We start from the raw sequence: 24626 nt of genomic DNA, 5'->3' as shown, positions 1-24626 counted from the left end.
AAGAAAAGCAATGCCAAAGAATGCTCAAACTACCACACAATTGCACTCATCTCACATGCTAGCAAAGTGATGCTCACAATTCTCCAAGTCAGGCTTCAACAATACATGAACCGCGAACTTCCAGATGTTCAAGCTGGTTTTATAAACGGCAGAGGAACCAGAGATCAAATTGCCAACATCCTCTGGATCATCGAAAAAGCAAGAGAATTCCTGAAAAATATCTACTTCTGCTTTATTGACTACACCAAAGCCTTTGACTGTGTGGATCACAACACACTGTGGGAAATTCTTAAAGAGATGGGAATACCAAACCACCTGACCTGCCTCTTGAGAAACCTGTATGCAGGTCAGGAAGCAACAGTTAGAACTGGACATGGAACAACAGACTGGTTCCAAATAAGAAAAGGAGTACGTCAAGGCTGTAGATTGTCACCCTGCTTATTTAACTTATATGCAGAGTACATTATGAGAAACACTGGGCTGGAGGAAGCATAAGCTGGAATCAAGATTGCCGGGAGAAATATCAATAACCTCAGATATGCAGATGACACCATCCTTAGGGCAGAAAGTGAAGAAGAACTAAAGAGCCTCCTGATGAAAGTGAAAGAGGAGAGTGAAAAAGTTGGCTTAAAGCTCAACGTTCAGAAAACTAAGATCATGGCATCCGGTCCCATCACTCCGTGGCAAATAGATGGGGAAACAGCGGAAACAGTGGCTGACTTTATTTTTCGGGGCTCCAAAATCACTGCAGATGGTGATTGCAGCCATGAAATTAAAAGACGCTTACTCCTTGGAAGGAAAGTTATGACCAACCTAGACAGAATATTAAAAAGCAGAGACGTTACTTTGTCAACAAAGGTCCATCTAGTCAAGGCTATGGTTTTTCCAGTGGTCATGTATGGATGTGAGAGTTGGACTATAAAGAAAGCTGAGTGCCGAAGAATTCATGCTTTTGAACCTGGTGTTGGAGAAGACTCTTGAGAGTCCCTTGGACTGCAAGAAGATCCAACCAGTCCATCCTAAAGGAGATCAGTCCTGGGTGTTCATTGGAAGGACTGATGTTGAAGCTGAAACTCCAATACTTTGGCCATCTCATGTGAAGGGTTGACTCATTGGAAAAGACCCTAATGCTGGGTAGGATTGGGGGTGGGAGGAGAAGGGGACGACAGAGGATGAGATGGTTGGATGGCATCACCGACTCAATGGACATGGTTTGGGTTGACTCAGGGAGTTGGTGATGGACAAGGAGGCCTGGCGTGCTGCGGTTCATGGGGTCGCAAAGAGTCGGACACGACAGAGCGACTGAACTGAGCTGAATGTTTCAGGTGTACAGCAAAGTGATTCAGTTTGCATACGTATATACTTATATATTCTTCCCAGATTTTTTTCTTTTTTAGGTTATTACAATATATTAAATATAGTTCCTTGTGCTATTCAGTAGGTCCTTGCTGTTTATATATTTTATATATAGCAGTGTGTATCTCTTAATCCCAAATTTCCAATTTATCCTTTCCTTTCCCTTTCCCCTTGGTAACCACAAGTTTGCTCTTTGTCTGTGAGTCTATTTCTGCTTTGTAAATATGTTCATTTGCATAATTTAAAAATATTCTATATATGTGATATGATTGGTCCTATGTCTGACTTACTTTACTCAGTATGATAATCTCTAGTTCCATCCATGTTGCTGCAAATGGCATTATTCTTTTTTATGGTTGAATAATATTCTATCATGTATATATATATATATATATATATATATATATATATACACACACTACATCTTCTTCATCCATTCATCTGTGAGTGGACATTTAGCCTGCTTCCACACCTTGGCTATTGTAATAAATAGTGCTGCTATGAACTCTGTGATGCATGTATCTTTTCAAGTTAGAGTCTTCATCTTTTCTGGATATATGCCCAGGAGCAGGATTGTAGGATCATATAGCAAAATTCTATTTTCAGTTTTTTAACGAGCCTCTATAGTGTTTTCCACAGTAGCTTCACCAACTGACATTCCCACCAACAGTGTAGGAGGGTTCCCTTTTCTTCACATCCTCTCCAGCATTTGTTATTTGTAGACTTATAATGATGGTCATTCTGACCTATGTCAAGTGGTACCTCTCTGTAGTTCTGACTTGCATTTCACTAATTAAAAATCTAATAACTACCATCTTTATTATATATTTTAAATATTTTAAAGCATTTTCATATTTTCACATCCATCATTTTGTTTATATTTACCATCATCATTGTACAGATGGATTATATCTGTATTATTGATTTGAGTTAGCCAAATTAACAAAGTATTTCTCCACATAATGTGAATACACTGTGTTTTCTATATTATATCAACGTGGGATTTTACATGGTCGGTTGTGCCTCTTTGTTCTCTTCAGCACTTTTAGATTTTGTTACCTTCTACTGTCAAACCTTTCAGCACTTGTTTGAACTGATATACACACTGTGAAGAGTCTCCAAGAATAGTTGTTCAAAATTTCCTTTGTACTTCCACAGCAGTACATACTTACCAACATAGAGCACTTACCATTGTGTATACTATTTGTTTCTTTTCTTTGTTTTATTTTTGGGGGGGTATGTGCTGTCTCTACCTTGAGTACCTTTAGGAGTTGGACTTCGTTTTATTCATCTCTGTGACTCAGAGCCTATTATAATGTCTAGTATCTAATGGCAACCAATTCACTTTCGCTGAATGGATGAATACTTCATTGGCAAATTAAATGCTCACCATCGAGTGGCAAACTCTTCCTCAACACAGAATTCTCCTTCAGTTGGTCTCTTAACCCTATGTCTTTCAGAAGATTTCCCAGATCGTTATGGTCAAGTACCTCCCCTTAAAAAATAAAACAATGATAAAAGGTCAAACTTTAAATAATAATAATAGTAATAAAAATACAAATAATACCAATACTACTACTACTACTAATATCAACTTTGTGTGGCATCATCCACAAATATAGGATAAAAAGCAATAGAAATATTAAGTATTGTTTAATTACTTAGAATTAGAAGGGGGATTCAAAATAGAGTTTCTTTTGGTACAATGGAGTTCTTCAATGTTGGGAACAAGTAACAAACACAGCACACAGAAAATCGGTATTTCTGTAACAGCTCATTAAATTTTCTGGTGCAAATAATTCTGCCAGCATGTAATATTTGCTCTATTGTTTTATTTTTGCCTGAATTATAAGCTTCTTCTCAGTGGTCATATTACTTACATGTGTATTTTTCTTTGCCATTTTGCTTTTAGAGTAGCAGGAAAATAATAATATTATTGAGAAATATCAAAGCATAAAGGGTTTATTATTGAGGCATTATACTGTAGCCTTTAAAAGAAGAAGTAGGTAACAATTAATTACAATAATGAATAACATTTAGCTTATAAAGCTATCTTTTCAGTTATGTACACATTACCAATTAAAACAGATATAGTAGCAGGATTAATATGTCATGGACAGGCTAACAGAAAATACTTTAAAAATAACTTCTTTGTGTCTGTGTCTCTTTTTCTGTCTCTCATATAGGGTTATAGTTACCATCTTTCTAAATTCCATATATATGCATTAGTATACTGTATTGGTGTTTTTCTTTCTGGCTTACTTCACTCTATGTAATTAGCCTCCAACTAAAATAAATAAATTAATTAAAAAAATAACTTCTTTTGTTAAGTATTCAGATTTTAAAAATTAGTCCTTATTATTTCTTCTCACTCACCTAGAAGTTCTTGTACTTCATCTAGAAGTCTATCCAGTTTAACTTTTCTCTCAACTACAAAATAAAACAAAATTTACATATAATCCTGCTATGACCTAAATCATGTCCCCTTAATTTCATATGTTGAAGCCCTATTCCCCAGTGTGACTGTATTTGGAAATAAAGTCTTTAGGAGGTAATTAAGGTTAAATGAGGTTATAAGGGTGGAGCCCTAATCCAATAGGACTGTGGCCTTATAAGAGGAAGATTTTTTTTTTTTTCTCTCCCCCGTGCCTTGTGAAGACACAGTGAGAAGGCAGCTGTCTGCAAGCTAGGAAGAAAACCTTCACCAGAAACCAAATCAAATGATGTGGTGATCTTGGATTTCCTTGCATCCAGAACTTGGAGAAAATAAATTTCTCTTAAGTCACACAGACTATGGTGTTTTGTTATGGCAGCCTGAGCAGACTAATACAGGTCCCAATTATATATTCTTAAACTGTGGAGTAAAATGTAAGAATTTTGCAGTTGCCGAGAGTTTTTTTTTTCCTTCTAGTTAGATGTTTTATTTGACTCTTTGCATTCCTATGGACTGTAGCCCACAAGGCTCCTTTGTGGCATTTTCCCAGTAAGAATATCGGAGTGAGCTGCCATGACCTCCTCCAGGGGATCTTTCCAACCCAGGGATTGAACCCATGTCTCTATGTCTCCTGCATTGGCAGATGAGTTCTTTACCACTAGTGCCACCTGGGAAGCCCTACATAAGCATAAGCTTGGGGGAAAAAAAGACTCTAAGTATGACGAACACATTTATTCCATTTATTCACCTTTTAGTTTTTGTGTTCCTCACTCATTAGACTGGGAGAGAAAAAAAGAAATTCTTTCCTAGTTTTGTCTTGTTTTCTATTTCAGCTTTATAGGTGATGAAATTGTAAGATATTAAAACTGTACACTGTGATTATTTTATATATGTATACATTGTGAAAAGTTGCCCCCATCTAGTTAATTAATATCTCTCACTATACAATCTATTCATCTATTAATTACCTATCTATCTATATGTTTTTGGTGAGAATATTTAATTCTATTCTCCTAGTAAATTTCAACTAAGCAACACTCTGTTATCAACTACCGTTACCATGTTTTACATTAGATCCACTGATCTTATTTATCTTACAGCTGAAAGACATTTCCTGGAGAAATTTAGGCAGGAGAAACAACATGATTAGTTTCTTGTTTTAAAAACAGCACTGCTGGGACTTCCCTGGTGGTCTAGTGACTGAGACTCTGAGCTCCCAATGCAGCGGGTCCAAGGTTCCATTCCTGGTCAGGACTAGATCCTGCATGCCATAACTAAAGATCCTGCCTGCTACAACTAAGACCCAGCACAGCCAAATAAATAAATGGTTTTTTTTTAAACAATATATCTCTGTTTTTTAAGATTTGCTCTCTATAGGCTTCTGGCTTTTTCCAAGAAATTAACAAGTATACTTCAGATATTTCTACAGAGAAATAAAAAATTTTTTTACAGGGCAGTGGGTACTTGAAGTGCTTACCATCAATTGGCAGGTGACTGCATAGTTCCTCAATGTCTTCCTCATCAAGTGGGAATCCCATGTTGTTAAGAGCATCATCTATTTTATTGATATTAACCTTTCCTCCTTATGAAAAAAAAGGGATAAGAATAAAAGAAATTTGTGAATATGCCAAAGGGGAAAAAATGCCTAGTCATATCAATCAATCAACATAAATGGAAGGAAAAAGCAATGACACCATAAAACTCTTGAAGTGATTAAAAAGAATTAGTTGAGGAATTAAAATAGAAAAATTCTTTTCAGTGTTCCAGGAAACACTGTTACAGTTAATTTACAAAGTGAATTTACCTAGAAGAAAGAGGTGAGTATAACGAATTATAGCAGAGACAATGCACATACTATTACCATTTAGTAAAATTCGAAGTTTGCCACACCGACAAAATAATGTAGCTATTTCTTTAGATTGTGTACAAATAAGAATGTCAGCTCATTAAAAAACTAGACTAATACAGTTAGCAAGCCAATCAGTGAGAAATAAAAGAGACTGTAGAAAAATAAATGCAAAAGCTTGAAGATCTATTTTTTCTTTCTTGGCAGTCTTCTCACTCACCTCTGTATTTCTTCACTCCATCCATCAACCTGTTTTTATACACCATTTGATTTTCTGTAAGATAAGAGTCAATTTAGTTCACCAATAAGTGGCGACTCAGAAAGTGCTATTTAATTGTTTGTATATTTTTATAAATTTTTAATTAGTTAAAATCCCAAGAAGGAAACAAAATGAATAAGATTCTCAAGGTTAACTATATATTCTCTGGCATCTGATGTACTTTTAGTGAAACTCTAACATGTAAGACAGATTTTTTTTTTATTTTTTTCTACAGTGTACCTTCCTTCCTTTCCTCAACTCTTCTGATTACCACCTTTCCCTACTTTTAGTTTTAGAGTTGTTATAGATGTTGGTTTCAACATTTAAAGCTATTTTTCCGTAACAGTGCTGCTGCTGCTGCTAAGTCGCGTCAGTCGTGTCCGACTCTGTGCGACCCCATAGACGGCAGCTCACCAGGCTCCTCCGTCCCTGGGATTCTCCAGGCAAGAGTACTGGAGTGGGTTGCCATTTCCTTCTCCATTCCGTAACAGTAGTACCCCGCAAAACAGCACTACATTCCAAATAAGGATTTAAATGGTAAGAACTGAATATATCAGAATTGGTACTTTTGACATTAATTTTTCTATTAAAAAATGAGATATAAATGAAATAGGGCATTGTGTAATTTTAAGGCATGAATCATATTGATCTGATACATTCATATTGCAATATGAGGGCCATTGTATCATTAGCTAACACCTCTGTCATTTCACATAGTTATCATTTCTTCTTGTGCTGGGAACAATTAAGATCTTTTTTATAATACAGTTTTGTTGTCTATAATCACTATACCGTGTATTAGACCTCCAGGACTTATTTATCTACTGGTTTCAAGTATGTATCCTTAAATAATATCTCTCTCATCCTTCCCCCCTGACCAGCCTCTGGTAATCACCATTCTACTTGCTCTTTTTTTGAGTTAGTTTTTCCAAAGATTTCACATAGAAGAGATTATCATCCAGTATTTGCATTTCTCAGACTTAATCTCACTTAGCATAGTATCTTCAGAGTCTGTGTTGTTACAAATGGCAAGATTTCCTCTTTACTCATGACTGAATAGTACTCCATTGTATATAATATACTATATTTCCTTTATACATTTATTCACTGATGACCACTTAAGTTGTTTCCATATCTTAGATATTGTGAATAATGTGCAGTAAGCATGGCAGTGCATATATATCTCTTTGATAAGCTGTTTTCATTTCCTTTGGATATATGCCCAGAAGTGGGGTTGCTGAATCATATGACAGTTCTATTTTTACTTTGTTGAGGAACTTCATATTGGTATCCATAGTGGCTGAACCAGTTTATAATCCCACCAACAATGTACAGGGTTCCCTTTCTCTACATCCTTGAACACACTTGTTGTCTCTTGTCTTCTTGATATAAGCCATTCTTATAGGTGTGAGGTAATATCTCATTGTGGATTTGATTTGCATTTTCCTGATTAGTGATGATTACCACTTTTTCATGTACCTGTTGGCCATCTGTATGTCCTCTTTGGAAAAATGTCCAATCAGATTCTCTTTCCCAATCAGATTCTCTGTCCACTTTAAAGTTGGATTTCTTTTTTGTTATTGAGTTGTATGAACTCTTTATGTATTTTGGATATTAACCCCTATATGATACATGGTTTGCAAATATTTTCTCCCATTTCACAGGCTGCCTTTTCATTTTGTTGATTGCTTCTCTTTAAGTGCAGAAACTTTTAAATCTGACATAGCCCCATTTGCTGAGTTTTTCTTTTGTTGTTTGCGCTTTTGGTGTCATATCCAAAAAAATCCTTGCCAGGAGCAATGCTGAGGAACTTCCTCCCTAGGTTTTCTTCTATGAATTTTATGGTATTAGGTTTTAATATTTCATTATCTGACCCATCTCAATTTAATTTTGTGAAGTGTGTAAGGTTGAGGTCCAATTTAATTCTACTGTATGTGGTTATCCAGTTTTTCCCAACATCATTTGTTGACAAGACAATCCTTTCCCCATTTGATGTTCTTGGCTCTCTAATTAAATATTAGTTGACTATATATGCAAAAGTTTAGTATTGGGCTCTCTATCCTGTTTCATATATATGTCTATTTTTATGCCAGTACCATACTGCTTTAATTACCTTAGCTTTGTGGTATAGCTAGTGGTCACGAAGTGTGATGTCTCCAATTATGTTTTTCTCTCTTATGATTGCTTTGGCTATTTGGGGTCTTCTGTAGTTCCATATAATATTTAGAACTTTTTTTTTTCTATTTCTGTGGAATAGAAATTTCAATTTCATTGGAATTTTGATGGGAATTACATTTAATCTATAGATGGCTTTGGGTAGCATGGAATTTTTAACAATATTAACTTCCAATCCATGAACACAGGATGTCTTTCCATTTGTTTATGTCTTCTTTGATTTCTTTCAATGAAGTCTTGCAGTATTTATTGTACAAAATTTTCATGTTCTTGGATAAATTTATTCTTAAGTATTTGATTGTTTTTGATGCTATTCATGAGTGGGATAGTTCTCTTTACTTCTTTTCCAGATGTTTTGCCATTAGTGTTTAGAAGTGCAATTGATATCTGTATATTGATTTTATATCCCGAAACTTCACTGAATTCATTGATTAAATTCAACAGTCTTTTAGTTGAGATTTAGTTGGGATTTTCAATACACTGGATCCTTGAAAAATACAAGTTTGAACTGCATGGGTCCACTTACATGTGAATTTTTCTTCTTTCAAACTCGTGCTTCCCTACTGGCTCAGTGTAAAGACTGCTTGTCAATGCAGGAGACATGGGTCCAGTCCCTGGGTCAGGAAGATCCCATGGAGAAGGATCTTCTCCATGTATTCTTCTCCAGTATTCTTGCCTGGGAAATCCCATGGACAGAGGAGCCTGGTGGGCTACAGTCTATGGGGGTCACAAAGATTCAGACATGACTTAGCGACTGAACAACAGTAAAACAACACACGTGTACTACAATACTACATAATCCACAACTGGTTAAAACTGAGGATTGGAACTGTGGGTTTATATGACCACCTGTAAATTAGATTTTTCAACTGTGGGGAGGGTTGGTGTTCCTAACTGCCATGTTGCTCAAGGGTCAACTGTATGTATGTGTGTATATATATATATATGATAATATTACCTATAAATAATAATTTTATTTCTTTCTATCTTATTTGGATGCCTTTTATTTCCTTGTCTCACCTGATTGCTCTAGCATATTCATCAGGGATATTGGCCTATAGTTTTCTTTTACTGTAATGTCTTTATATGGCTTTGCTATCATGATGCTGGCCTTGTAGGATGACTTTTTGTCTTCCTTCCGCTTCAATTTTTCAGGCAGCAATTGAGAAGAATTGGTGTTAATTCTTCTTTAAATATTTTGTAGAATTTGCTAGTGAAACCATCTGGGCTTGTGGTTTTCTTTTTTGCAAAGTTTTCTCACTACTGATTCAGTAGTTTTACTTGTTATTAGTCTGTTTGGATTTTCTATTCAATATTTCTTCTTGATTCAATCTTGGTAAGTTGTATGAGTCTAAGAAGTTATCCATTTCTTCTAGGGTATCTAATTTGTTGTGTGTAATTTGCTTCTGGTAGTTTCTCATGATCCTATGTATTTCTGTAGTGTCAGTTGCAATTTCTCCTTTTTCATTTCTTTTTTATGAGATGTCTTTCAATTTTTCTTAGATTTGCTAAAGTTTTACTGATTTTTGTTTATCTTTTGAAAATCTAACTCAGTTTCATTAATCTTTTTTATTGTTTTTATCGTCTCCATTTCATTTTTTCACTGTGATCTCTCTTATTTTCTCCCTTTTGTTAACTTTGGGCTTAATTTGTTATTTTTTCCCTAGTTTCTTGAGGCGTAAATCTAGGTTGCTTATTTGTGATCTTTGTAATTTCTTATTATATGCATCTATCATTCTAAACTTCCCTAACAAAAGGTTTTAGGATGTAGTGTTTCCATTTTCACTTATTTCAATATATTCTTTGATTTCCCTTTTGATTTCTTCTTTGACTCAAGAATATGTTGTTTAGTTTCTACATATTTGTAGATCTTCCACCTCCTCCTGTTGTCACTTTTTAGTTTCCTATCATAGCGTCTATACAGTGCATTTGCTAGAATCACAATCATCTTAAATTTTAAGAATTGTTTTGTGTTCAATCATACAATTTAACCTTGAGAACGTTCCATATGCACTTAAGAAGAATATGTATTCTGCTGTTGTTTGACAGAATGCTCCATAGATGTCTATTTGGTTCAAATCCATTGTTTCCTTTTTGGTTTTCACTATGGATGATCATCACTCTGAATATCTACCCATTGTTTAAAGCAAGGCATTCAAGTCCCATAATGTATTAGTAGTATTACTGTCTATTTCTCTTTTCAGATCTCTTGGTATTTGGTTAATATATTTCGGTGCTCTGATGCTGGATGTATACATATTTCTGATTGTTATATCTTCTTAATGAATTTACCTCAATTATGCATCATGACTTCCTTCATCTCTTGTTATCGGTTTTGGCTTAAAGTCTATTTTGTCTGATACAAGTATGGCTACCCCCACTTTCTTTTGGTTTCTATTTGCATGGAATATCTTTTTCCATTTCTTTACTTTCAGTCTATGTGTGTCTGAAAGTGAGTCTCATGTAGGAAGCAAACAGTTGGATTTTGTTTTTAATCCATTCAGCTACACTTTACCTCTTAATGGTGAATTCAGTCCATTTACATTTAGAGTAATTATTGATATGTAAGGATTTACTAATGCCATCTTATTCATTTGTTTTCTGGCTATTTTGCAGTCCATTTTTTTTCCCCTCTGTTTCTGCCTACCTTTTAAAATAGGTTATTTTCTGTAGTGATATGCTCTGTTTCCCCTTTGACTGTCTTTCACCGGTCTACTCTAGGTTTTTGCTTTGTAGTTACCATGAGACTTCCATAAAACATCTTATAGATAACAGTTCATTTTTGACTCTCAGCAACTTACTTCTGATTGTCTGCAAAGACTGCAACCTTTTACATTTCATTTTCTCTTTTACATTATTGATGTCATAATTTACCTCCTTTAAAATATGTATATTTGTTAACAATTTATAGTAGCTATAGTTATTTTGGGGGGGCTTCCCTGGTGGCTCAGATGGTAAAGAATCTGCCTGCAATGTGGAAGACCTGGCTTCCATCCCTGGGTTGGGAGGATCCCCTGGGGGAGGGTATGGCAACCCACTCTAGTATTCTTGCCTGGAGAATCCCCATGGACAGAGGAGCCTGGTGGGCTAGAGTCCATGGGGTTGCAAAGAGCTGGACACAACTGAGCAACTAAGCACAAGCACAGCATAGTTATTGTGAACTACGCTTTCTTTTAACCTTTTTACTATAGTGCAGTGCTTAACACACCATGCTATTTTGAAGAACTGGTTTTCTAAGTCTGACTGAATATTTTTCACCTTAGTGTGTTGTGTACATTTGTGTGTTTTCATGGCACTGAGTAGTGTTTTTTCATTTCAGCTTGAAGAACTCCTGTTAGCATTACTTGCAAGGCAGGTTTAGTGGTGATGGACTCCCTCAGCTTTCGTTTATCTGGGAAAGCCTTTATTCCTCCTTTATGTGTGAAGGATAACTTAACCAGATAAAGTATCCTTGGCTGAAAATTTTTATCTTTCAACACTTTGCATATGTCATTCTACCCTCTCTTGGCTGTAGCTTCTGCTGTGAAATTCACTGATAGCCTAATGGGAGGGGGGTTCCTTTTTAGATTTTTCCTACTGCCTTTAAGATTTTTTCTTTATCATTAAAAAAACTGAGATATAATTGACAGAAATTTATATTAGTTTTATGTGTATAACCTAATTTGATAATTGTATATACAGCTGACCATTGAACAACATGGGTTTGAATTGCACATGTGTGCAAGCTCAGCTGCTCAGTCGTGTCTGACTCTTTGCAACCCCATGGACTATAGCCTGTCAGGCTCCTCTGTCCATGGAATTTTCCAGGCAAGAATACCAGAGTGGGTTGCCATTTCCTTCTCCAGGGGATCTTCCCCACTCAAGGACTGAACCCATGTTTCTTATGTCTCCTGCATAGGCAGGTGGATTCTTTACCACTGAGCTATCTGAGAAGAACCTGAACTGCCCAGATGAACTTAAATGTGGATTTATTTCTTCTTTATTTTTTAAATTGTGAAAGTATGATAACACATTTATAGGAGACTTGAAAAATATAGAAAAAAGTTACATATAGTCCCACTATATAATTATTTTTAAGTAGATAAATTAGGATTTTTAGTTGGAGTTTCAATATCAAACTCTCAAAAAATAGAATGAATACACAGAAAAATAGGATACAGTAGATCTAAAAAGCATTATGAGCCAATTCAACATAATTAAGATTTACACAGTTTTCACACAATAGCAGGATACAAATTCTATTCAAGTTCCCACAGGCTATAAAACCAGGAGACACTGGAACATAACCAGGGACATAAAACAAGGCGCAAAAATTTCATAGTCTAAAGGTATTGAAATCATTCAGAGTCTGTTCTCTTATCACTGTGGAATTGTTAGAAATCAATATCAAAAGATCCTACATGTGGATTTTTTTCAATAGTAAATATTATAGAACTACATGATCCATGGTGATTGAGTCCTCTGCATATATGGGGGGCTGATTATAAATTATACACAGATTTTCAACTGCATGGAGAGTTGGTGCCCGTAACCCTCATATTGTTCAAGAGTCAACTCTACTGTGAAAAGATCATCACAATAAGTCTAGTTAATATCATTATTTCTGATAGTTTCAATATGTTGCTTGGAGAAAGTCTCTCTGCAGTGAGATGATAGGGTGGTCTATTAGCTTTGTGGACTTGTATGTCGAAGTCTTTCTCCAGGTTTAGGAAGGTTCTCAGCTATTATTTCTTTAAATAAATTGTCTCTTTCTCCTTTTTTTTCTCCTTCTGGAGTCCTGATTATTCTAATATTTGTCTTTTGATGGAATTCCATAGCTCACATAGGCTTTCCTTGCTCTTTTAAAGTCTGTTCTATCTTCTCTTCTGTGTTATTTCAAAATTCCTGTCCTCCAAGTCATTTTTTTCCTTTTCTCCATCTGGTCTGCCATGCAACTGATGCTCCCTACTGCTTTCTTCACCTCATTCACAGAATTCTTCAGCTCCAGAATTTGTTTGGTTCTTTTTTATAATTTCTTCTTGGTAAAGAGCTTATTTTGTTCATATATTTGATTGCTGATGTCATTGAATTTTCTTTCTGAGTTTTTTTGTATGACTTTCTTCAAAATAACTATTTTTAATTCTTAATCAATTAGATTGCAATATTCATGGTTTTGAGCTTGGCTGCTGGAGAATTACCATTTTTCTTTGTAAAGCTATATTCCCTTGATTTTTCATTATCCTTGTAGTTATGTGTTGCTGCCTTTGCATTTGAAGTAGGAGATACCTCCTTAACTTTCCTTGTTACCTTCAGATGGGGTATTATGTTCTATGGTGTTACCATCTGAGTTTTTCCATTATCTTTGTGAAGGTATGCAGGCTTCCCTCTTGTGGCCTAATTTTAAGCTTTTAAATCTTAAAATTCACCGGGCCGGCTACTGTAAATCTTCTGTTTCCCAGGAGGTGCCGTTATAGCTCTTGTGGTTTCTCCTTTGCTCACAAGCTGTGGTTCCTGGTCCCACTGGGGACCACCTTCCTTCACTGCACTAGAAGCCGGCAGCAGACTAGGGGTAGGGGGAGGCTTTAGCAATTAGATCTTGGGGATGCCTGAGAACCTCGTAGAGAGATTCCTGGGTGTGGTACTCCCAGAGGCTCATGGGTAGACTTCCTCCTGAGCTCAACTCTTTAATTTTTGAAACTTTTTTGCCTTTTCCCCAATATCCTTCCCCAGAGTCATAGAGCTCCTGCTTAGTACTAGTGGGTCTAGTGGGGAATAGTGGATTTGTCTGGTGGTCCTGCCTTGCTGGAGTAGCCAGGTGCCCACACAAAGCTTTTTTTTTTTCTCTATCCAGTGATGTGCTGGGGTTTCCCTTCTGGAAAGCGAAACTTCTGCAAGTACGCTCCTGTATGTGTGCCTGCACAGCTCGACACTCACCCGATTTTTGCCCAATTTTGACAGTGGTGAGAGGGGTCTAGGCAGTTTTGCTGGTTATGTTGGTTCTATGGCCCAGAAAGAGGTTGTGCAATGGGCAAGACTCTTCCAGGGTCCTTGGCAGTGAGGTGCTAGGTGCCAAAATGCCTACAAAGGCATTTTGGTTCATGCGTGGATGTCTAATTCATTGATTAAAAAGGGGAGATAAAAAGGAGGAATGATTTACATGCCACATTGCTGATGCCACCTCTTAACTTTTAATATGTTAAACAATTATACTTCTAGAATTTAATGCACATAATGCATAAGCCTACGATTCTCCAAAATTCACTGCAATGTCTGAAATGCTTACCATCCAATGGCAGTGTGTTCAATAGCTCCTCACTTTCGCTATTTGTTAATTCAATACCTATATTTTTCAGATAAAGTTGTGTGTCCTTGGCATTAATCTTATTACCTTTAAAAAGATGGGAGACATGATAAGTGAACATTTTCATATATAACAATTGTAAATTAAAAAATTATAATAAAACAACAGTATCTTAACTTGCTACAGATGTAACTGCAGAGGAGAAAGGATGCAATGAAGCTTTTGTAACTGCAGAGCATCACAAGAAGGAATTAAAGTAGATGTTTCCTTTGCTGCTGCTAAGTCGCTTCAGTCGTGTCCGACTCTGTGCGACCCCATAGACGGCAGCCCACCAGGCTCCGCCGTCCCTGGGATTCTCCAGGCAAGAATACTGGAGTGGGTTGCCATTTCCTTCTCCAGTGCATGAAAGGGAAAAGTGGAAGTGAAGTCACTCAGTTGTGTCTGACTCTTAGCGACCAAATGGACTGTAGCCTATGAGGCTCCTCTGTCCATGGGATTTTCCAGGCAAGAGTACTGGAGTGGGGTGCCATTGCCTTCTCCAGATGTTTCCTTTAAGCCTTGCCAAAAGAATGCTTCAATTAGTGCTCTTAAAACAATGAGAACAAGCCAGCCAGCTTATAATAAAATAGACTTCTTTTAAAAAAATGATACTTCTAAAACTGTAGATAATAAAAAATATATATACTTAAAAACAAACATCAATATATTGGTAAAATGAGATGTGTGTAATTTCAGAATATTGGAATATATAATTAAAATATGATATGTATATATGACAAAAGATCTTGATTTTATATCTTTTCATCATCACTTCTCACTCACCAGAAAATAAACTTGCTATATTCATTAAGGAGTTCAGAGGAACTTTTCCATTATCTGAAATACAAAGGATAATCAGATACAGAAGAAATATTTATTGCTATTAGGATTGGGATCACTTTTTTTCCATGAAATTTTCTAAGTTGTCATTTTTTACAAAGAGAAACTTTTGTTGATTTTTGAATGTTTTTCTTATTTCCAACTATCTTATAGAATTCTAAAGAAGGTGCTGATTAAAGATCAGATCTTTAATGCTTTTCCTAAATAGTCCTTTTCACCTAAAAGATATCTCTCTGCTGCCATATTGTTGGTCTCAAATCAGATATCACTGCGGGCTTCCCTTGTAGCTCAGTCGGTAAAGAATCTCCCTGAAGTGCAGGAGACCCGGGTTCGATCCCTGGGTTGGGAAGATCCCCTGGAGAAGGAAATGGCAACCCACTCCAGTATCCTTGCCTGGAAAATCTCATGGACAGAGGATCCTGGTGGGCTGTAGTCCATGGGGTCACAAAGAGTCGGGCACGACTGAGGGACTAACACTTACTTACACTTACAGATATCACTGACTATTTCAACCTGATACTCGTATTTGCTAAATGGAAATATGATCATCTCTCTTTGTATATTACCTGTTAAACAATTCCAAATCTTGTTTACCTTCTTACTTTGTCAATCTCCGACCCTTTTCAACATCTATTTCAGTAGCTTCTGCTATTTTTTTCCTGAAGTGTTTCTTTGTTTTCCCTAGTTGAATCTTAATCTACCAATGCCCTTACTGGATCTCTGACAATACTGAGAATAATAATCAGAAGCCATATTTCTCCTCCTTGAAAATTATAACTCTATAAGAATTTCTTACTTTCTAAATGAAATTGAACAAGTATACTCTGGGAGGCTACAAGAAGACTTCAAAGGCTCTTCTGAAAGGAGTCACAGGTGGTAAATTAAATACTCACCGTCAATTTCCAAATAGTTACGTAGATCATTTAATTCTTTATTTTCAAGTTCATAGTTCAGGTTTGTCAAAGTGGTTCCTAGTTTATTTTCTAAAACATTTCCTCCTTGAGTAAGAGATGAAATGAGAAAAGATTAAAATTATGCCTAAAATAAAAATAATTTAGTTAAGTGTTACACACCAAACCCTAATGGGAGGGAGAAAAGCAAAGTTGCAATGCAGATGTTTCAAGGAAAATAGAAAACCAAGGTAGCAGGGGTGGGGACTGTGAAGAAAAAAACATCTCCTTTACATGTTACAAGGCACTCTGCTAAAATTTGTCATAGACATCTAAAGCAAATGAATGAGACTTATTAGTCACTCATTTATTTATTATCATTCATTTATTATCAATAATAGAGAAACATGTCTGAAATGATAGCCACAATTCTGGCTACTGAGTTTGAAACTTGTCATAACAATAAATTATCTCCCAGGAAATAACCTACAGGTTATCTGAACTTGAACTATAAGTCATAAAGGGGAATAAAAAAGATTAATAACCTAACTGTTCAAAATAATAGAACAGTTAAGAATGTAGGTTCAAATCATGGTCCTCCCAAGTTCAAATGGAATGACCCTTGGCAAGTGAGTTAGCATCTCGCATCTGTAAAACGGTACCTAACTTAGGAAAAGTACCTAGTGTGTGCGCTCAGTCACTCATTGGATCTAACTCTTTGCAACCCCATGGACTGTAGCCCTTCAGGTTCCTCTGTCCATGGGATTCTCCAGGCAAGAATACTGGAATGGGTTGCCATTTCCACCTGTAGGGATTGTCCCAGCCTAGGGATTGAATCTGCACTTCCCGCATCTCTTTACCACTGAGCTACCTGGAAAGTCCCAAAGAAGCTAACTTACAGATTTCTGTGAGGCTTAAGTGAGTTAGTAGATGTAAAGTATTTAGAACAGTGCTTGGCACTACACTCAAGAGAAATTAGCTATTACTACCATTAAGTAATTAAAAGGATTTCCAAAAGGAAATACAAAGGTCAAAAACAAACTTCATTTTCACTTGACTTATTATTCTTAACACTCACCTTGGAAAGTCTTTAAACCCTGTAGCAACCGGTTTTGATAGTACTTTCTGTCATCTACAAGAGAAGTCATTATTGTTAGCACAGAAATGTGATACAGCAATTCATAAGAAGAGAATAGATTACTTTATAAAGACAATAATGTTACATGATTTGCCTTTTAGATTTATCTGATTTCTCATTCACACATCCTTATCTTCCTTGGTTTCAAGAATAAAGTGAAAGGGTAGAGAAAGCTCTAAACTTTCTTTACTAGGCTGAAACTTTCAGTCTCTCTGATTTGACCCTTTTTAACCTGATTTCCACTTTTTTCCCCCTTATTTCTCTATTAGACATTTCAAGATTAAAATCCTAAATTAAATTTAAAAAATCAATTAAAAAATCTTTATTCATTTATGATGTTCTTAAGCTCAATCCCAACAGAGTAAGCTCTATCTCTGACAATAGCCTCCATGAAGGCAAGAACTTTTGTCTTTAATCCTATAACCTAAGAAGTGTTTATTAAACATGTTGAATATAAATATACACTGAATAAATGTTTAATGATTCCTACCTACCCCAACAATAAATACACTCACACTAAGTTCCTCTGAAGACAAAAACAGTATCATAAATACTCACAAGTAAGTGGCAGAGTTTTAAGCAGCTTCCAGCGTTCCTTAGGTGTGAGTTCTATCCCTATGTTTTTCAAAACACCATCTACTTCATCAGCATTAATCTTGGCTCCTCGGAAAAGATGAAAATAATGACTGATGAAAAACTGAAGTGTGATGAATGAGCCTAAATTACGAACATCATCTAAGTTTAATTGCAAGATTAAGAACAGGGTTGGCCAAAGCTAAGTCAAAACTAAGGAAATATCAGATAGAACTCAAATCTTAATTCTAGAGAGAAAAATTTTTTGAATACACTAATAAAAATGGGATAAATCAACACTCTGAAATGGTAGCTGTATAGAGGCCTAAAACAACTAATATAAATGGCTATAGAAATAATTCTGTAATGACAGTGTTCATATTACTTTTCATTTGCCCATGTGATAAAAAAAAAAGTTAAAGTGTTAGCTGCTTAGTCATGTCCAATTATGTGCAACTGCATGGACTGTAGCCCACCAGACCCTTCTGCTCATGGAATTCTCCAGGCAAGAATACTAGAGGGGTAGCCATTTCCTTCTCCAGGGGATTTTTCTGACCCAGGAATTGAATCTGGGTCTCCTGCATTGTAGGCAGATTCTTGACTGTCTGAGCCACCAGGGAAGTTCCTGTGTGATGTTATTCATAAAATGATTTATGCCAATGTTTTTTTCTGCCACTTATTGTGGTAACATAGATTTTTGGCTATTTAAACAATGGAAAAGTGATATGCATTATTGAAAAAATTCAGAGAATACAAGATATTTTACCAAGACATGATAAGTAATAGTTGTACTAAAAAGTATATACCCCAAAAAAAAAAAAAAAAAAAAAAAAAAAAAGTATATACCCCAAACTAATGTGGATCACAGAATGAAAGATACCATTAATATACTAAAAGAACTAACAATGTCAGTATGATAGGAATATTTAAAAGCAAAACAGAAAAGCATCAGCATATTGTTATAATGATTTTTCTGTATAAACTTTCACTCACCTTTGAATGACTCAACATTTTCCATGAGAATATTTGGTTTAATCTTTTCATCTGTAGGATAAAGTACAAGTAAGACACAGATTTTTCATTAGACCCAGAAAATGTTACAAAGACCTTATATTGTGGAACAAAACACTGAAATTCAGAAGTTCACCCTGAGTTGTTATATAAATAAACCCCAGCTGGGTATGGAATTGAAGAATTAAGTTCTATAAATGATAAATATATAGAATAGAAGACAAAATTATAGTATAAAATATTAAATCCTATACACAATGGTGATAGGAAGTTTTAAAAACACTGCTTGACTTACTTTCCAGTTGGCCTGTTCTACTTTAGAATCTAGGAGTACTATGATGCTCGACCACCTTACTATTAATATTACAGGATTCATACACAATATAAACTGTAATATCAATGTATTCACCTGCCTAAAATATTGTTACACATGCAACCCTTACACAGCACTTTCTTCATGTTTCCAACTCTATACCCACCAGAACTTCCAATCTTTGCTGACTCCCTCATCTAATTTGGGTACTTTTGTAGTTGTTCAGTCATTCAGTTGTGTTCGACTCTCTGTGATCCCATGGACTGCATGCCAGGCTTTGCTGTCCTTCACCATCTCCTGTAGTTTGCTCAAACTTATGTTCATTGAGTCAGTGATGCCATCCAACTATCTCATCCTCTGTCGTCCCCTGCTCCTCTACCTTCAATCTTTCCTAGCATAAGGGTCTTTTCCAATGAGTCAGCTCTTCGCATCAGGTAGCCAAAGTACTGGAGCTTCAGCTTCAGCATCAATCCTTCCAATGAATATTCAGGACTGATTTCCTTTAGGATTGGCAGGTTTGATCTCCTTGCAGTCCAAGAGACTCTCTAGAGTCTTCTCCAACACCACAGTTCAAATGCGTCAATTCTTTGGCTCTCAGTTTTCATTATGGTCCAACTCTCACATCCGTACATGACTACTGGGAAAGCCATAGCTTTGACTCTATGGACTTTTGTTGGCAAAGTCTCTCTGCTTTTTAATATGCTGTCTAGGTTTGTCATAGCTTTTCTTCCAAGGAGCAAGAGTCTTTTAATTTCATGGCTTCAGTCACCATCTGCAGTGATTTTGGAGCCAAAATAAACATAATAAAGTCTGTCACTGTTTCCATTTTTCTCCCCATCTATTTGCCATGAAGTGATGGGACCAGTTTTCTCAATGCTGAGTTTTAGCCAGCTTTTTCATTCCCCCCTTTCACTTACCATGAGGCTCTTTAGTTCTTCTTCACTTTCTGCCATAAGGGTGGTATCATCTACAGATCTGAGGTTATTGCTATTTCTCCTGGCAATCTTGATTCCAGCTTGTGCTTCCTCCAGCCTGGCATTTCTCATGTGGTACTTTGCATATAAGTTAAATAAGAAGGGCAACAATATACAGCCTTGACATATTACTTTTCCAATTTTGAACCAGTCTGTCGTTCCATATCCGGTTCTAACTGTTGCTTCTTATCTGCATATAGGTTTCTCAGGAGGCAGGTGAGGTGGTCTGGTATTCCTATCTCTTTAAGAATTTTCCAAAGTTTGTTGTGATCAACACAGTCAAAGGCTTTAGTGTAGTCAAATGAAATGGAAAGTGAAAAGTGAAAGTGTCAGTCACTAAGTTGTGTCCGACTCTTTGCTACCCCATGGACTGTAGCCTGCCAGGCTCCTCTGCCCTTGGGATTTTCCAGACAAGAATATTGGAATGGGTTGCTGTTTTGTTCTCCAGAGGATCTTCCCAACCTAGGGATTGAACCTGGGTCTCCCACATTGCGGGCAGATTCTTTACTGTCGGAGCCACCAGGGAAGCCCTAATGAAGCAAAAGTAGATGATTTTCTGAAATTCTCTTGCAACTTTATGGTGATTTTTACATTTTTTTTTTTCCTAACTAGTTTTTAAATTTCTTCCTTGGCTTTTTTTTTTCTTTGAAGTGCTCCTCTGTTTCATTTCTCTACCTGCTTCTTAGGTCTGTCAATTTTCTCATTGCCATCAAAATTTAGCCCTTCAGGTGGAAATCACTGTTTAAGAGATTACTGATCTTTGATTTAAACATCAATAGTCTGAGATAATAAATTTTCCCAGATGAACACATCTGGAAGTTTTATTAGAGGAGCTCAGTTTCCCTAAAGCCATGACAACGTGCTCACCATCAACTGGCAGGTGGTTCCTCAGGTCCTCAACTTCCTCATTCTCCAGGTCATAACCCAAGTTTTCCAGGGTGGTTTCCAGTTTAGAGACATGACACTTCCCACCTTAGGAAAGAATGAAGTGATAAAAAATAGGAACTGCTATTAAAAAAAAATGCTGGTTATATTCATGCACCAATTGCAACTAGATGAAACAAATCCATTGCATAATGACTAAAAAAAAAGAAAACTGTTTAGGGTTACATGTGGAATGTCTTCAACACTTTCCACAATAAAGACTTACTGTGAAAGTCAAGAATATATTTGTGGCTCATTTCAGGAGCCCTTTCTATAGTTTTCAAGAAAGGTGTATTTAGAAGGAACTTAATTATATATTATGTAAATTATATACAATTTTATTTATATATTAATCCCAAATGCTATTTTTATGTATTATAAGTTGATATGTATATATGAAACTTATTGTGTCAGAGAACTATAAATGATCACATTAGATGTAATTGCATCTAAAGGAGACCTATAGGTTAATGGGATAATAAGATCAATGATCTAATTATTGTGGAATGATAAGCCTTTTAAAAATTAAGGTAAAGTCTGCAAGTCTTAGTTTTACTTTCCTTCTTATTGTGATTCTCACTTACCAGGAAAAACCTTGATGTGATCAAGCAAATCATTTTTCTCTATCTTTTTATCATCTGTAAAATAAGGCACATTTAAGGTAAAATATAGTTACATGGACAGTAAAAAAAAAAAAAAGGTAGTAAGAACATAATTACATACTTTAAAAATTTGTCTTAAGTTATATTGCTACATTTTCTACTTTCATGTTCTTTTTCACTGAAACAGAGGTTACCTCTTTCCCCACTCTGAGTTCTCCTTTTTCTTTCTCTGTGCATGCTAAGTCACTTCAGTCATGTCTGACTCTTTGCGACCCTATGGACTGTAGTCTGCTAGGCTCCTCTGTCCATGGGATTCTCCAGGCAAGAATACTGGAGTGGGTTCCTATGCCCTCCTCCAGGGGATCTTTCTGACCTAGGAATCCAACCCATGCCTCCTGAGTCTCCTGCATTGGTAGGTGGGTTCTTTACCACAAGCACTACCTTCTTGCTAATTTAGACTTTTCTTTCACATTGCCCTATTAATGCATGATTCATTTCTGAGTAATAATTTTTAAAAATTTTATTGAAGTATAGTTGATTTAAAATGTGATAATTTCTGCTGTAGAACAAAGTGATTCAGTTGTACATATATATATATATATATATTCTTTTTCATATTCTTCTCCATTATCATTTATTACGGGATATTGAATATATTTTCCTGTGCTGTACTGTAGGACCTTGTTGCTTATCCATTCTGTATGTAATAGTTTGCCTCTGCTAATCCCAAACTCCCAGTCCATCCTTTCGCCTTTGCCCCCTCACCCTTGGCAACCACAGTTTGCTCTCTATGTCTACGTTCGTAGATACGTTCATTTGTGTTATATTTTAGATTCCACACATTAGTGATGTCATATGGTATTTGTCTTACTTTTTCTGATTTATTTCACTTAATGGCAGGACTCAGGTTTGATGATATAGCTTTCAAAACAATAAACCTAAATATTAAAGGCCTAATTTCTTTACAGCTAAAGATTGGTATTTTTGTGTTTTAGATTTTTATACAAAACCAGAAGGGCCCATTTTTATGACGTTCTCACAATGAAGTATACAAGCACAGAGATACATATACAGATACATACATCAAATACCTACCAGCAAACGGCAACATTTTCAACAGCTCCAAGATGTCCCTATTTGTGAGCTCTATCCCCAGATTTCTTAGTGTTTTGCGTATGTCCTTGGCTTCAACTTTTTCTCCTTTAAAAGATGGGAAAGGTTACAGATGAGAATTGCTTACCGACTCCAAATGATGAAGTGTCTAAAGCTTGTACAGGGTTTTCTACAGTTTTCGGAAGTTATTTCTTTAAATCTAAACAAAATACTTATTTCTAATGCTCTTAAGGACCTCAAAGAAGTTAACCCAGATCATGGTAAAGGGATATATAAGAGGCAAAGTGATCTAAGTTATGTACAGGCAGCTACCTAATCTAAATTGTATTAATCGTCAGGTAGAATTTGTGTTACTCTCTCAATTTGTCTGCGGAGAAGGCAATGGCAACCCACTACAGTACTCTTGTCTGGAAAATCCCATGAACGGAGGAGCCTGGTGGGCTGTAGTCCAGGGGGTCGCTAAGAGTCAGACACGACTGAGCGACTTCACTTTCACTTTTCCCTTTCATGCATTGGAGAAGGAAATGGCAACCCACTCCAGTGTTCTTGCCTAGAGAATCCCAGGGACAGGGGAGCCCGGTGGGCTGCCGTCTATGGGGTTGCACAGAGTCGGACACGACTGAAGCGACTTAGCAGCAGCAGCAGCAGCAATTTGTCTGAATTATAAGATGAATTATCCTCATTGACCACATTATTTGTATTTCTATCAAAACTCTACTTTAACATTTACTAGGTTACAGTAGATGTGAGATAAGTATTTTGAATGAATGAATAGGTGAGTTGGCCATTGAAGTAAATCACAAAATAAAAGTTTCAGGGAATACAGAACTTGTTATAGAGAAATAGTGATATGTTTTGCCAAAACATAAATAATCCAATGTAATATTCATGTCATTAGAGTCAATTTAATTGTTACAAAAACAGAAGTTAAAAATCAATGACAAAATAAGAAAACAGCTTTACATCTATATGTAAACATGGGGTATTTGCATTTTAGTTTTATATCTTTTCACAAAATGTATTGCTCACCTGTTATTTTCTTTATTTCTTTTAGCAGTTTATGCAGACCAGTCTTGCCAAACACTAAAAATAAGCCACAATTTAACAGACACAATTGTAGACTGATTCAAAAAGATTATTAAAATATTTAAGCATTAATTTCATTATTTATTCTCTTCTTCCTCTTAGTATCTCAGTCTCTGCATGCATGCATATGAAAATTTCCCTCCTCATGTTTGTTCTCGTGGCTTTACACAATCTACTATATCAGATTCCAGCAACAAGAGTAAAAACTTTCAGTTTGGAACTTTAAGTCTACCTATTTCCCCACTTAACACTATCCCATACTATCACCCCCAAGTTAGCTTAATCTACTGTATTTTTTTCTAGTAGTAATGTTCATTACATAATCAAAGATTATGAGTGTCTTTAAATTAAAAAACATGTCTATTTATTCTGTATCCCATCCAGACAAGTTAGGGTTGCACATAGTAATATTAAACACTTTAAAATTAAACAGTAGAATGGAACATAATGAGAGTTATCTCTTCAATCAGTATAATTTCCCAGAATTTCAGATGTAGTACGTTTTAGGTCAAGAAAAAAAAAGAGAAACTATGCACATTATTGGTATTTTCTTACCAAAAAAACAGTATACTATTTATTATTATGGAATCTTATTCTTCCTTTGGAGTAGTTTCCAGTACATTCTCCCCATACATTTAGTCATCAGATTTATGCTTTGGGGTTTCTTGCTACATATAGCACAATGTAATTTTACATTAAATTTCCATGTTGGTGATAACGATCAGCTAACACTTATTGATTAACACAACTGAAAGTTCTTGCTGAGAGTCTTG

The 24626-nt window shown here is 35.9% G+C and overlaps 1 protein-coding gene across 11 annotated transcripts in view; it reads right to left on the bottom strand.

Annotated features, from left to right (window-relative positions):
* The window catches only part of EFCAB3 (EF-hand calcium binding domain 3), a 349923-nt gene that overhangs the window by 92440 nt on the left and 232857 nt on the right, over window positions 1-24626 (bottom strand). For all 11 annotated transcript variants that reach the window (XM_081576514.1, XM_081576515.1, XM_081576519.1 and 8 more), the window contains 14 exons: window positions 23797-23850; window positions 22750-22854; window positions 21637-21690; window positions 20996-21100; window positions 18824-18874; window positions 17816-17920; window positions 17198-17251; window positions 16123-16227; window positions 15173-15226; window positions 14333-14437; window positions 5857-5910; window positions 5268-5372; window positions 3733-3786; window positions 2747-2851 (listed from right to left, as the gene is read on the bottom strand). In XM_081576514.1, coding sequence (XP_081432640.1) covers window positions 2747-2851; window positions 3733-3786; window positions 5268-5372; window positions 5857-5910; window positions 14333-14437; window positions 15173-15226; window positions 16123-16227; window positions 17198-17251; window positions 17816-17920; window positions 18824-18874; window positions 20996-21100; window positions 21637-21690; window positions 22750-22854; window positions 23797-23850 — 1110 coding nt within the window. The remainder of the gene's footprint in view (window positions 1-2746; window positions 2852-3732; window positions 3787-5267; window positions 5373-5856; window positions 5911-14332; window positions 14438-15172; window positions 15227-16122; window positions 16228-17197; window positions 17252-17815; window positions 17921-18823; window positions 18875-20995; window positions 21101-21636; window positions 21691-22749; window positions 22855-23796; window positions 23851-24626) is intronic.

This window comes from Giraffa tippelskirchi, chromosome 3, assembly GCF_054371585.1.
Source record: "Giraffa tippelskirchi isolate mGirTip1 chromosome 3, T2T-mGirTip1v1.2.pri, whole genome shotgun sequence".
Classification (NCBI taxonomy): Eukaryota; Metazoa; Chordata; class Mammalia; order Artiodactyla; family Giraffidae; genus Giraffa; species Giraffa tippelskirchi.
This window is presented reverse-complemented; position numbering and strand designations above follow the sequence as displayed.